At 40.7% G+C, this 14,861-nt stretch overlaps 1 protein-coding gene across 6 annotated transcripts in view; it reads left to right on the top strand.

The window, feature by feature from the left end:
- col14a1a (collagen, type XIV, alpha 1a) overlaps positions 1-14,861 on the top strand; it is a 225,881-nt gene that overhangs the window by 189,313 nt on the left and 21,707 nt on the right. For all 6 annotated transcript variants that reach the window (XM_043688689.1, XM_043688690.1, XM_043688688.1 and 3 more), the window contains exon 42: positions 5,105-5,176. In XM_043688689.1, the coding sequence (XP_043544624.1) occupies positions 5,105-5,176 (72 nt within the window). The remainder of the gene's footprint in view (positions 1-5,104; positions 5,177-14,861) is intronic.

The following is a 14,861-nucleotide window of genomic DNA, read 5'->3' as shown; positions in this document are numbered from 1 at the left end:
GTAGAGCTAATAAGCCCCTTCTTAGGTAAGGAGACCAAAACTACACAAAATATTTCAGTATGACCTCATTGATGCCCTTCATCATTCTTATCTCATTTGCCTTTACCTCTCCAAAGACCATTAGAAAATTGAAATTAATAGCCAGCCCCATCTCTTTTCCCCCACCCAAAAAAAAAATTCTGAGATGTGACCTTAGCAACTTTCCTATTTTTTTCCAGTAAAACGTCATTTGAGTATTTATCAGAATGCTCCACTCTGTAGCACCTGTCACAGGCAATCATTGACTTTCAATTACACTGTACTTATTTTTAAAAGATGCATTTTCTGTAAGTGGACCTAGGTCTCTGTTTATCAATGTAAATTTAAAAGTAGCAACTCCAAGTGCAAATAGGCTTGATTAACATGATTGGTTGAAAACTGTCCTTTTGGATAAAAATTGGACTCACTTCACAGATTAGCAATTCACTGAACTGTTACACAAAGACTTGATGGAACAAGTGAAGAAAATTATTTAGAAGTTATGTTGAAAAATTAATTTTAATCATTTTGTAACATTTTATCATTCAGTTGACTATGCGATGAGTGGTTGTTAAAAGTAGATAGCATCTTACTTTATGAAATAATATGTATTCCAGCTATGGACCCTGGAGCCCCTGTCACTTGCTCTAATGCAGGGATGTTTAGTGTTATTTGTCAGCATTAAACCTGCTTGCTGCTGCTGCCAGTGACTGCATGAACTCACATTTCACCAAATGCTTCTAACAATATTATTTCACTGAGAGCTAAATACTGATCATCTTAGTGCCTTACATACCTGAATTCTTCCTTTCCCAGGTGCTAGCCAAGCGAAATAAAATTGGGGGTTGTGATATCTTACTGAAAGCTGGTTCCACATTAGACTATCTCACACAAAGTCTCAATAAATCTCACCAAGAAAATCTAGGTTCTTTGCAGCTTTCATCTATCATTTTCTATATAATAGCAGCATATCACTGTACTTCATGCATTTCCTAAAGCTCTTGGATTTAAGAAATTGTCCTTTGGAGAGTGCAGCTGTGATTTGGTCTCCCCTGTTTCACAGCTGCAGTGTAGTATAGATTTCCTTACTCTGTGTTAGGGTTCTGATGAATGCTAAATGCCATGTCAAGGCTTAAATAAGGAACAGAAGTAAAGAGTTCCCCAAAGAAAAGATGGGGAAGGATCAGTCAACATAGGAAATGGTTTAATGTGCTTGTTCAACCTGGCGCCTGGCTATATGTAAGTATGTGAATGAGCTGATTTCATCTTTTCCTTGCAATTTTATTATTGTGAAATGACAAAGTATGGAGGATCTCTGAAAGAACTCATCTGGGCTTGGCATAATCATCTCTTAATCATAGCAAACAGTCCAAACTGCACTTTCTGCAGATCTCTTGGGCCTTGTTATGCTTAGCTACCATTAAAATGTTCTATCTTGGATACTAGATAAATGAGAAGAAAGCAGAAGGGGATATTTTGAGTACTATGCCAGTTCTAAAGTGTAAATGGCTTATATGTTTAATTTTAATATTCCTGGTACCTGTCAGGTGATTTATGATCTTACTTTTTTGTTTTGCTTTGTCTTAACATTGCTTAATCTGATTTTGCATTTATTTAAAACTAAATTTACTAATTCGTAGAATGAACCTGCTCAGAAGCAATTCATTCGGTACATTATCCCTCAGCTGCCTCTTTGAAAGAGCTTTCCGAATGTTTGACACCTCTGTGTTGTCTGCCCTAATCTTGCAAGTGTCTCCAAATCCAAAATCCATCTTAAGAGTTACTATTAGATTCAGGCAGTGAAAGGGTATTCGCATTATAGTTGGGGCTTTTATATAGTAAAATATTCAAAAGAGTGAAGGAACCTTTGGGCTGGAGAAGGTTGTTTTTCAGCCCATTGAGTCCACCTTGACTCTCTCAAATTCAATCCATTCAGCCTCATTTCCCCCATACTATCCCCATTGCTCTGAACGTTTATTTTCATCAAGTGCCCATCCAATTTCTTTGGCCATCGATCATCATCTCCACGTATAGAGAATATTTGAAAAGTCACTTGGAGCTCATTGTACTATAAACACTTTACAAGCCTTCAGGAAAATCTTGACTGAACTTTAAATCCAGAATAAAAACCTACCTCTACCCTTTAAAGCATTTACTGACCTGTATATTTGCAGCATTTATTTTGCTCTTTTTAAAAAAGTTGTAATTACTAATATTGTAGGTTTATTTTATCCTTTATTTAAAAATGCAGGCATCACTTAAAAGGGCTATTGCATTGCAAACTTTTAGTCAACACTTTGGAATCCTGTTAAGTCACTTGTGCCAGCCAGGTCAAGTTGCAGTTAATAATATGGATTAGTTTTAAGTTCCAATGGCTGAGGACAATTGTCTCTGAAGGCTTAATTAGCCAACTTGATGCAGTCAAATCATAATCTGTTCTGTCAATATACTTTTTCATGCAATCGTTGAAATTATTTACAATATCAGTCAATCTGCCAGCCAAAGATGCCTCATCTTCATTTTCATCTACTTTCTTACGAAGTAGCTAATTCAAAATGGAAATATTTACTCATGTGATGTCTTTTCCAAATGGAAGTCCCAATACTTTTTATTCTGTTGAATCATGGCTTCATGAAAGTAGACAATATTCAAATTGAATTTTGTCTGGAGTGTGAGTTAATATAACTTTAATAAAGCACCGATTCCAAATATTGTAATCAATATAAAAACAATTCTTGCTTGTTTTTAATTGGAGGTAGACAAGCAAGAGGCTGGAATAACACAGCAAGTCAAGTTGACATTTTGACCCAGAAATGTGGATTTCTCCACCTCCTGATGCTGCCTGGCTTGCTGTGTTCTTCCAGCCACCTGCTTGTCTACCTTGGATTCCATTATCTGCAGATTTTTTATGTCTCTGACCATGTTTTTATTGGAAGCAGAGCCTTCAATTACTGATTTATTTATAGACTTTTTAAGTTAATGATGTGAAGGCATTGCAGAAAAATAATTAGGGAAATGGTTCCAGAGATGGGGGACAATGGTTCTGTGGATGGAGAAGCTGGGGATGTTCTCATTTAAGAAGAGAAGGTTGACTGGAGATTTGGTAGAGCTGCTGAAAATTATGAGGGGCCTGAACGAAAGAGATTGGGGTAAATAATTGTTCCCTTTGTGGAAGGGTGAGAGCTAGAGGATACCAATTTATGGTAACTATCAAAAGAGCCAGAGGTAAAATTAGGAAAACAAGTGGTTAGTGAAATAACTGCACAAAGGCCTGTATCCCACCATCAAGTCACCTTTTATTTATGCGTGCATAGTACATGACACTGATGCAGCTAGCACAGAGCTGACTCCTAGAGTGAGCAGAACCTCTCTCTCAGCCAGGACTCCCTGATTGGACCAGGGTAAAAGTCCCAATCTGGGAACTCCTATTCTAAGAGGTCTGCCTGGCTGACCTCATTCCAGTCACTACAGTTAGGATGTGGAATGCATTGCTTGATGGCATGGTGATGGCAGGTTCAATATTAGGAAAAGATTAGTTATTCCCATAGAGATCAGGCAGGGGCAGAGTGGACTGAATGGCCTTCTTTTGTTTTGTGACCATTGTATATTCGAACTAAAACAAAAAAAACTGCCTAACTCTAGGAAACTCAGTGATTTTAGCTTAAATCAACATACATAAAATTATTTGTAGTTTGGTGCTAAGTCTATGTTTTCCAGTCTTCGTACAGGTCCAGAATTTTGACATTTTGACGAATTAAGTATTAAAACTGCATTGGTTGCTTGATTCCAGAGCATTTAAATGAGATCCTCCATGCTTAGTAACTTTATTTGCATGTTTTCATTTGATTATTTAACATGTGCATCATGTTTAACATCAGCTTTTAAATAGTTCATGTCTCTCTGTTATTTGCTTGCACTGACTGAGATCAGTGATCTCTTGCTTTGCAATTTGAAACTATTTTTTTCAGCAATAGAAATAAACAAGAGCGACAAGTTGCCAAAACTCATCATCTTGGATTCATCAGGACAAATACAAGAATGCCAAATTTTAACAGTAACAACAGTTTATACTATGAGTAAAAGTGCTGATTGGTTGCTTGGCAAGTTGACTCTGATTAGCCAGGCACTGTCATGGCTCTCTATTGCATTCTCCATGGCAATGTCTCAGCCACTCAGCATCCCTTTCTCCTGTTGTATAAATTAATGTGATTGTTTGCTTGAAATTTGGCATTCTTGCATTTTTCCTCATGAATGCAGGATGAAAAGCCTCAGCAACATGTCTCTCTTTAAATTTTCTCTACCCACCCAATCTGTTTTGCTAAAAATGACCAAGTCACGAGCTACCAGTTATGAACAGCTGTTATAAACACTAAATATTTGTCTCTTCATTTCCTTGACAACTGTCTCATTTATTCGGTATTCTGTCATCACTATCAAATATGTCAGGTTTTAAAAGCTCCAATGATTGTGAAATGTAATTATTGTTTGAGGAGTCATCTGGAAATTCCATTACCATCATCCTTATCAAAATGATTTATCTTGGTGTACTTGTTGAAGTAGGCAACAAGCATCAGTTAAATTACCGATTATTAAAATATGTGTTGGCTTTAAATAAGTGTAGTCTGCTCTATTTATCTAATAACACCCACTTCACAGCTACCAATGTGTCTACATAAAAGGTCATACACAGCCTCCTCACTTTGCAACTAGAAATTATATTATAAGAATGCATTTCTGACTTAAAAACAAATAATAATTTGAACTTAAAAGCATAATACTTCTGACTTAATATTGTTGTTTTGTGGAATTATATACTTACTTTCATGTAATTTTACACTTTGTAAAGAGCATCATATCATTTAAACACAAAATAATCATTAGGTATAAGTGAAATTGTTGATAGAGTTCTCATTATGAAAGCCCAGGTTCCCCATACCATTATTACTTTTACATGGTTATATCCTCATTCCATTTTTCCTGTGATTCACCCAGTGTTTGCATTCACTGAATCTTCCTGAGTCAAGTTGTTTAAATGTCTTACACATCTGTGTTGGGAGTTTAACTTGTCATTTGAATGGTTTCACAGGGAACTCCAGGTGTCCCAGGCTCTCCCGGAGCTACAGGCAGCACTGGAGCCCAGGGCAGCATCGGATCTCCTGTAAGTCAAGCACTATCAGACTGTACGTTGCGAAATGACAAATAATTGTTTTGTTGCAACTAGACTGAGAAAGGGCCCAACAGTGATTAGATAATTGATGACTAAAGCATTCTTTCTTCACCTTTAACTGGAAATGAGATTCTAATTTCAGACCACAGTTTGAATATTGAGCATGGCAAAATGTTTGTAATTGTTGAGTATTGATTGTAGCAGTGGAGCCACAAATATTCTGTTTGACTTTATTTTTGGAAATAAAAATCAATTCTATGCCGCCTTCATAAAATTTATAGAAGCACAAGTTCAACGTTGTCATCAGATTATTTGCAGTACTGATCAGCTCCTATCAATACAACACATGCCACTCAGAGGTGCCCCATTACACTTAGAATTCAATATATTCATAATATTTCGACCCTAATCAGATTAAAAATAATCCACTACCCTTTACATGTCTGCTGCACTGGAGATTCCTAGATTGCAGTCCCCTGTTTTAAACCTGTTCAGGAATCCATGAAGATGATGTTTGTAGAAATTATTCCCTCTTTTACAATGCTGAATAACGTATTCTGTAGTTTCCATGTCCAGCAGACATTAACGGTTATTGTGAAAGGGTAGCTTCATAAGGTAAGTGATGTGGTAGGGGATGTGGCTGGTGTAAGGGTGCCAGGTAAGTGGATGAGTGTTTAGGGTAGGCCATGGTGGGGGTTAGAGTTGAGTCATCTCTGGGGGGATTGGACGTCATGTCATGTTGGAATAGGAGAAGGTGGAGGAGTCACCTGGCAAGGGGTGTGTCTGGGTTGGGGCAGGGTAGGTGATGAGGTGAATTGGTTGGCTATAAGGTTGAAACAAGCGTACTGAGTTGAGGGATTCAATTTAAAGCTGCCCCTGAGTTGGAGTAGGTTTTTTTAATCCTCTGTTTTTTGCCAAGATAACCTGTAAGGTTAAGAGAGTTGTTGAACTTTAGTGAATGGAGAGTTCCCAATGCAAGGGAATTGCCCAGCAGAATTTTCAATTTTCACAGAGTCAGCAGCATCAGGGATTCCACATGGTCTCAATGCAGGCCTTCAGTCACCATCTGGCCATCAGAATTTGTGGGCCATTCATTTAATGTCAAACAAACTGCCCAAGGAGTTTTGAATGGGTTTCAGTCCCTGGTCCTTTCCCCATTGTATCTGTGTGGCAGGTGCCCCTAGTCTCTATTGCACCCCTCAGATAATAGTCCTGGAAATGGAACTATGCCAGTGTGAACCATGTCATCATGGACAGATCTTTGCACTGAAAGACCAGAAAGTCAAAACAAAACTTTATAGTTTAGTACAAGGAGGTACTTTTAGGTTCTGTTCCTTTTAACAAGTTATCCAGATTTAGACACATTTAATTTAATGTGTTTATAATGTTAAAAAAAATCTTTGGCTGATGGAGATCACAATTAAGATAGGTCTGATCTGATCTGATCTGTTTGGGCTGATAATACTGCTGGGTGGAAAAAGGCTGAAGCATTCATCACATGACCTCCAGTTTACAACTTCCCCACCCAGCACTATCACCATTGGTCACCTGATGAAGGACATTTGCCCAAAACGTCGACTGTCCTGCTCCTCGGATGCTGCCTGACTTGTTGTGCTTTTCCAGCAACACGCTCTCGACTCTAATCTCCAGCATCTGCAGTCCTCACTTCCACCCAACTCATCCAACCTCAGAGTGTCACCTCCCCTCAGCCACTTGGAGAGCACAGAGCCTCTTCATTATCCAATTGGATGGTGCTTGACTCGCAATCTTAACTGTTCATCACAAACATATCCAGAACCGATTAGATGAAAGCATTTGAAGAAAACTGGATTTAAAAATTCGATGTTTGTTTGTTTATTGACCTGAGTTGCTCGCAACAGCTTCCAGGAGATTAACTTTCAAGCCCTGGGGTCTCCAGGACAACACTGGAGACTTTGCAACCCCTAATTCTGAGGTTGGAACACTTAATAAGCTGCATCAAAGGAATGTCCCTGAAGCTGCTTCCTCTGAAACTTCTCTTTGGAAATTTCCTTGCCATAGTTGATATGATCTTGAATGGTAAGACAGAATTTTCCAGGTTCACCTGGAGCCTTTGGAAGAATAGACAGGGTATCTTGATTTGATGAGGTGCAGATATTAAATAAAGTTTTAATATTAAATTCTCTCAGTCAGCTTTCCCAACACCTGTGGTTGGGTAACTGTTTTGCATTTGTTACCCATGAATACCCATTAACACCCAGGCTCCTGGAATTATATGCACCACTGCAGTCTTATGAGGAAAAATGGGAAATATGTGTGTTCACTCACCTGACTAAGTAAGGTGTATAGCTTTTGCTGTAAACTTCTCCAATCTCTGGTATGCATGAATAATCAAGCTGTTTCTTTGCACAAGCACTTCCAGTTTCACCAGGGGTGAATCCTGACTGAGCCATATAAAGCACACCCATGTGAGGCAGCCACACTGCCTGACACCAGCAGGCAAGCAGGGCTAGACTAAAAAGGGGGCTCAATGCAAAGGTCCATCTTCATGGTTGAGTCCTGTCCCATGCAAGCCTTTGGCGAAAACCTGTCAGATGTGTAGGTTCTCCTACTTGCGTTGCAAGGTCAGTGAGCTGAAGGTGTGTGAGTTGCTGAGTATTTCAGCTTTTTGTTTTCAGTGTGAACAGTGACACATTAGATTAGATTACTTACAGTGTGGAAACAGGCCCTTTGGCCCAACAACTCCACACCGACCCTCCGAAGAGCAACCCACCCAGACCCATTCCCCTACATTTACCCCTGCATCTAACACTACGGGCAATTTAGCGTGGCCAATTCACCTGACCTGCACATTTTTAGACTGTGGGAGGAAATCGGACACCCGGAGGAAACCCACGCAGACACGGGGAGAATGTGCAAACTCAACACAGACAGCCGCCCGAGGTGGGAATTGAACCTGGGTTCCTGGCACTGTGAGGCAGCAGTGCTAACCACTGAGCCATCGTCTGTGAAGCAATACCACTGTGGTGCCAGCAATGAGACATCAGTAGCTGCAGTAGAGTGACAGACATCTACTGTGTATGAGTATTTGACAGAAATGCCTGGCAGACACCACCTGATTGACAGCCCTCTGCACTGGCAGTCTTATAATGTTAACTCACCATCATAGGAGCATGAATCATTGAGTAGTCAGTGGTACCCTGTTAGAGTGCATAAGATTAATCATCCTCTTGTTGCACTGGAGCCAGATTCTCTAGAGCTGCCCATGGACACAGCCTTCTGCATCCACCACTGTTCAAACTGCCTCCCATAGTTGGGATGGCCTCTTGTTGCCAATGATAAGGACTGAAGTTCTTCTCCCTAACAGCCTTTAGGAGAACCTCAAGATCACTAAACCATGTTACCCCTTTTTGTGCGAGGTCTCTGATGTGACAAGCCGAGGTTGACGTGTGTGTGTGTAGGTGTGTGTGTGTAGTTGTTTATGGATCTTGTTCTTCTGTCGTATAAAGAATTTCTCCTCAAGTCTTCATCTATTCTTTAGGAATAGGGTCTTACTGTTTCAGAGCAGGCCACCAGACGTTTCTGTTTTATATGTAAGATTTTTTTCTCCTTTTGACTCCTAACCTTTAGAGAGGTTCCTTGTCTCTAGGCAGCTCCTGATATCAGTAGTGTATCTGGGACATGATTTTGGTCCGAGCAATTCTATTCTCTGAGTGTTGATGGTGTAGTTCACTGGAGAAGTGTGAAGGAGGTCTGAAAAGTTGCTGAAACATGATCTGACCCAGAATACGTTTTGCTGCAACACTAGTTCTTGTCTGCCCTGCTGCTGAATGCTGGTCTGCCTAGTTTTTGTATATTCATTCATGGGATGTGGGCATCACTGTCCAGGCCAGCATTCCTAATCAGCCAGAGGGCAGTTAAGTGTCAACTACATTGATGTGGGTCAGGAGTCACATGTAGACCAGACCAGTAAGAACAGCAGTTTCCTTTCCTAAAGGGTGTGAGGATTTTACTGACAATCAACAATGGTTTAATGGTCACCCTAAGACTCCTCATTCCAAATATTTATTGAATTTAAATACCACCATCTGCCATGACAAGATTTGAATTTGGGTCCTCAGAATATTAACAGCGTCTATGGATTAATAGTAGAGTGATAATACCACTAGGCCATTATCTTCCCCCATGCTTCTGCAGTCACTACACAAAGGTCATGGGTGTGCTTCTAGACACTGCCATGTCAACAATGGCACAGAGCCACTGCCACTGGGTGGCTCCTGGTGCTATCCCGCCTACCATTCACAGTCACACCATTGCATAAGATGGAGAAAATCTCATGAGTGACACTGATGTTCTCATTGGCAGACGTGGAAAAAACCACCATGAGAGTATTTAAAATCGCATTGACCAATCTGGAAACAGAAGCTAATGTTCACACAGCTGGGTTTGTTCCAGTTTGATAATGGACAAAATCATGAGGCACATCCAGACTGAAAAAAATGGCTCATCAGTGCCCCAACGACAGAGGGCCTGGCCTTCAGCCTTCTTTGAAGATAGTGGACTCTGCTTAACCAAATCTGCACAGCAAACCTTATGTAGATGATCCAAAGTTCACTTTTTACCATGAGTCTCAGACCATGGAAAACATCACTTTGGCCTGCCCAATAAGGTTAATTACAGTAAAGACCTTATTTCTCGCACTCAGAATTTCAAGAGGGCATCCAATGAATAGTCAATAGACATACTAAAATAAACTTTCCAAGTCAAATGAAAGTAGTAAAACCGGGCAGTGAACAAGTTACTGGTATGTTTTGTTCCCTACTCAAAGGGTGATGAATGTATATCTAAATTATGTGCAGTACAGACACAACAAAAACTAAGTGACACAGCAATTTCCCTGTTAATTACTGTAACAAAATGCTTGAGATTTCTTGAATTTCCAGGGTTCTCAATAGCTCCTGACAACTCTTCACAAATTTAGTGTCTCTGTCAATTGGACTGTTGTCTCCAGCAAACTTTTCAGACCATTCAGAGATGACATCTATTCACTTCAAACAGTGAAATGATTTTTTTCTCATCACAAAGGCAGTGACTTCTTACTTCTTGTGGGGAGAGTCAGCAAAAAGGTTTCTCAGCAAGTACAGATATATTTGGAATGGTGGCCTTTCTTTAGTTGTTGGCCCTTACTGGGATAGGTTAGGAAAATCTACACAGACTTTGTCTTTGGTGGGAATTTTAAACAGTTAATGCCATTGTTCAAGCAATGGGAGAGATTTACTGATTGGAATGCATTGGAATTGTGTTTCAGAAGCCCAGTAACTGTGTGGCACTCATTCACTGTATTTCATGCTTCTTGCAATGAATAACAATGAGTTGCAGTTTCCATTTTAAAGCTTACTACAACATCAAGTAACACAAAAGAATGCTGACACCAAATCATCTGAAATATGGGTTCAGTAACCTCACATATTGCATCATGATGGAGCAGGTACTGTGAATTCTGTAATTATGCGTTCCTAACTTTGCTGGGAAAAGCTCTCTATTGACACAGTCGGTAGTGTTCCTGACTCTGAGTCAGAAGCTCTGTGTTTGAGTGCCAGTCCAGGATGTGATGGCCAAGGAAGGCACATTTATAATGTGGCCAGATAGGTTGAGTATCAATTTTTAAATCCTTCCAGTTCTCTCCAGTGGCAGATAGTAAGGGTGGGAGAGATTCCTATTCAGCCACGTGATGAAAGAACTTCAGAGTCTCTACTGGCACTATTCATAGCCTGACCGACAACAAAGATGTAAAAAATAGTGTATGTTGCCACAGAAACTCAGATTCCTTCAGTCAACTGTAACTCAACCCATTAATTTTTGTGAACTCTTAAACTATTTGATACTTCTGCCAATTCTGCATTGCTGCTTTGGTGGTGCCTTGGTCATTGATGCTGAAGTATGTTTAGATTTTCTATTCGGAAGGACAGACAGGAAGGTAAGGGAGGTGGTATAGCTCTGATATTCAAAGATGACATCAGGGTGGTGCTGAGAGATGATATTGGTTCTACAGAGAATAAGGTTGAATCCATTTGGATGGAAATTAGAAATTGTAAGAAGAAAAAGTCACTGATAGGCGTAGTCGAGAGGCCACCAAATAATAGCATCACATTGGGGCTGGCAATAAAAAAGAAAGAACTAATGCCTGTAAGAATGGCATGGTAATTATTATGGGGGATTTTAATCTACATGTCAATTGGTTGAACCAGCTCAGTCAGCGTAGCCTTGAGGAGGAATTCGTTGAGTGTATCTGTGATAGTTTTCTTGAACAGTATATAATGGAATCAATGAGGGACCAAGCTATCCTTGATCTGGTCCTGTGTAATGAGACAGAACAATTAATGACCTTACAGTTAGGGATCCTCTTGGAAGGAGCGATCACAGTACAGTTGAATTTAGAACACAGATGGAGAGTGTGAAGATAAAATCCAAATCCCTGTAGTGAGACTACAATAGGATGAGGGAGGAGTTGGCTAAAGTAGACTGGAAACAGGGACTTTATGGTGGGATAGTTGACAAGCAGTGGAGGACTTCCAAAACTATTTTTCAAAGTGCTCAGCAGACGTATATTCCAGTGAAAAGGAAGGACTGTAAGAAAAGGGGTAATCTGCCATGGGTGTATGAGGAAATAAGGGAGACTATCAAATTGAAAGAGAAGGCATATAAAGATCAATGGAAAACTAGAGGGTTGGGAATGCTCTAAAGGTCAACAGAAAGCCACAAAAAGAACTATAAGGAAACATAAAATAGATTAGATTCCCCACAGTATGGAAACAGGCCCTTCGGCCCAACAAGTCCACACCGACCCTCCGAAGAGCAACCCACTCAGACCCATACGTTTACCCCTGACTAATGCGCCTAACACTATGGGCAATTTAGCACGGCCAATTCACCTGACCTGCATGTCTTTGGACTGTGGGAGGAAACCCACACAGACACAGGGAGAATATGCAAACTCCACACAGACAGTTGCCTGAGGTGGGAATTGAACTCGGGGCCCTGGTGCTATGAGGCAGCAGTGCTAACCATTGAGCCACTGTGCCGCCCATAGATTATGAGGAAAACCTGGCACAGAATATAAAGACAGTTTCTATAAATATGTAAACTGAAAAACAGTGGCTAAAGTTAACATTGGTCCTTTATAGGATGAGAAGGGGATATGATGGGATATGATGAAATGGCAAAGACATTGAACAGGTATTTTGTGTTGGTCTTCACAGTGGAGGACATTAATAACATGTCAGTGATTGACAAAGAGACAAAGGTAGCTGAGGACCTAGAAACAATCATTATCATGGAAGATGTAGTGTTGGGCAAGACAATGGAGCTAAGGATAGACACGTCTCCTGGCCATAATGGAATGCACGCCAGGGTACTAAAAGAGGTGGGGAAAATGGCAAGTGCACTTGTGATAATTTTCCAAAATTTGCTGCACTCTGGGACAGTTTCAGCAGATTGGAAAACAGCAAATGTGATGCCACTGTTTAAAAAGGGTGGTAGACAAAAGATGGGGAATTATAAACTGGTTAGCTTAGCGTCTATAGTGGGGAAGATGCTTGAATCTATTATCAAGGAAAAAATACCAATGCATCTAGATAGAAATTGTCCCATGGGGCAGATGCAGCATGGGTTCACGAAGGGTAGGTCATGTTTTACTAATCTTTTGGAATTCAGTGAAGACATTACGAGCACAGGGGGACAGTGGGGACCCAGTAGATGTGGTGTATCTAGATTTCCAAAAGGCATTTGATAAGGTGCGGCACAAGAGGTTGCTACATAAGATAAAGATGCATGGTGTTACAGGTAAAGTATTAGCATGGATAGAGGATTGGTTGACTAACAGGAAACAAAGCGTGGGGATAAATGAGTGCTATTCTGGTTGGCAATCAGTAACTAGTGGTGTGCCTCAGGATCAGTTTTGGGACCACAATTATTCACAATTTACATAAATGATTTGGAGTTGGGGATCACATGTGGTATGTCAAAGTTTGCAGATGACATTAAGATGATTGGCAGAGCAAAGTGTGCAGGGGACTGTGAAACTTTGCAGAGGAACATAGATACATTGAGTGAGTGGGCAAAGGTCTGGCAGATGATATACAATGTTAATAAATGTGAAGTCATCCAGTTTAGTAGGAATAATAGTAAAAAGGACTATTACTTTAATGGTAAAAAGTTGCAGCCTGCTGCTATGCAGAGGGACCTAGGTGTTCTTGTGCATGAATCATAGAAGGTTGGTCTGTAGGTGCAACAGGTAATTAAGAAGGTAAATGGAATTTTGTCCTTCATTGCTAAAGGGATTGAATTTAAAAGCCAGAGGTTATGGTGCAGCTGTACTGGTGAGGCCACACTTGGAGTATTGCATGCAGTTTTGGCCTCTAGGTTCACTAGGTTGATTCCGGAGTTGAGGGTGTTGGCTTATGAGGAGGAACTGAATAGTATGGGATTATATTCATTGGAATTTAGAAGAATGAGGAGGAATCTTATAGAAACATGTAAAATTATGAAGGGAATAGATAAGATAGGCATAGAGAGGACGTTTTCCACAGGTGAAACTAGGACAAGAGGACATTGCCTCATAACTGACCAAGGCACCATGGTGCAGAAGGCCATTCAAGAGGGGGGAGCTAATAGACAAGTAGTGGTTATAGGGAATTCTATAATTAGGGGGACAGGGGGACAGATAGTATCCTTTGCAAGCCGGATCGGGAGTCTCGCATGGTGTGTTGCCTGCCCGGTGCCAGGGTGCGAGACATCTCCGACCGGCTTGAAAGGATATTGGAGCGGGAGGGGGAGGATCCAGTTGTTGTGGTCCACGTTGGTACCAACAACATAGGCAAGACTAGGGTGGAGGACCTGTTTGGGCATTACGAAGCACTAGGCAGGAAATTGAAGCACAGGTCCTCAAGGGTCATAATCTCCGGATTACTGCCCGAGCCACGTGCCAATTGGCATAGGGACAAGAAAATTAGGCAAGTAAACACGTGGCTAAGGGATTGGTGTGGGAAAGAGGGATTCCACTCCATGGGGCATTGGCATCAGTTTTGGAACAGGGGGGATCTGTACCATTGGGACGGTCTCCACCTGAACCGATCAGGTACCAATGTTCTAGCGAAGAGGATAAATAGGATGGTCAGTAGGACTTTAAACTTCTGAGTTGGGGGGAAGGGAAAGTGAAAGCGACAGGGAATATGGAGGTAAATGGCAAGATAAGCAGCAGGATAGAATGTTTCCAGGCGGATTTAAAATTGAGGCAGACTGAGAATACAGTAAAAAGCAAGGATAACTTAGGACATATGACTTCCAAAATCTCTAATGATAAGGAAGTTAGCATTAAGGCACTTTACCTGAATGCTCGTAGCATACATAACAAAGCCGATGAACTAATGGCACAGATAATAGTGAATGATTATGATGTAGTAGGCATCACAGAGACTTGGTTACAGGGGGGTCAGGACTGGCAGTTAAACCTCCATGGTTTTTCAACTTATCGAAAAGACAGAGAGGTGGGCAAAGGGGGTGGGGTTGCCTTGTTAGTTAAGAACAAAATTAAATCTATGATATTGAATGACATAGCGTCGGATGATGTGGAGTCTGTGTGGGTGGAATTGAGCAACCACAAAGGCAAAAAAAAACATAATTGGAGTTGTGTACAGAC

This window comes from Chiloscyllium plagiosum, chromosome 4 (assembly GCF_004010195.1).
Source record: "Chiloscyllium plagiosum isolate BGI_BamShark_2017 chromosome 4, ASM401019v2, whole genome shotgun sequence".
Classification (NCBI taxonomy): domain Eukaryota; kingdom Metazoa; phylum Chordata; class Chondrichthyes; order Orectolobiformes; family Hemiscylliidae; genus Chiloscyllium; species Chiloscyllium plagiosum.
The sequence above is the reverse complement of the archived record's forward strand: the minus strand, read 5'-3'. Positions and strand labels throughout refer to the sequence as shown.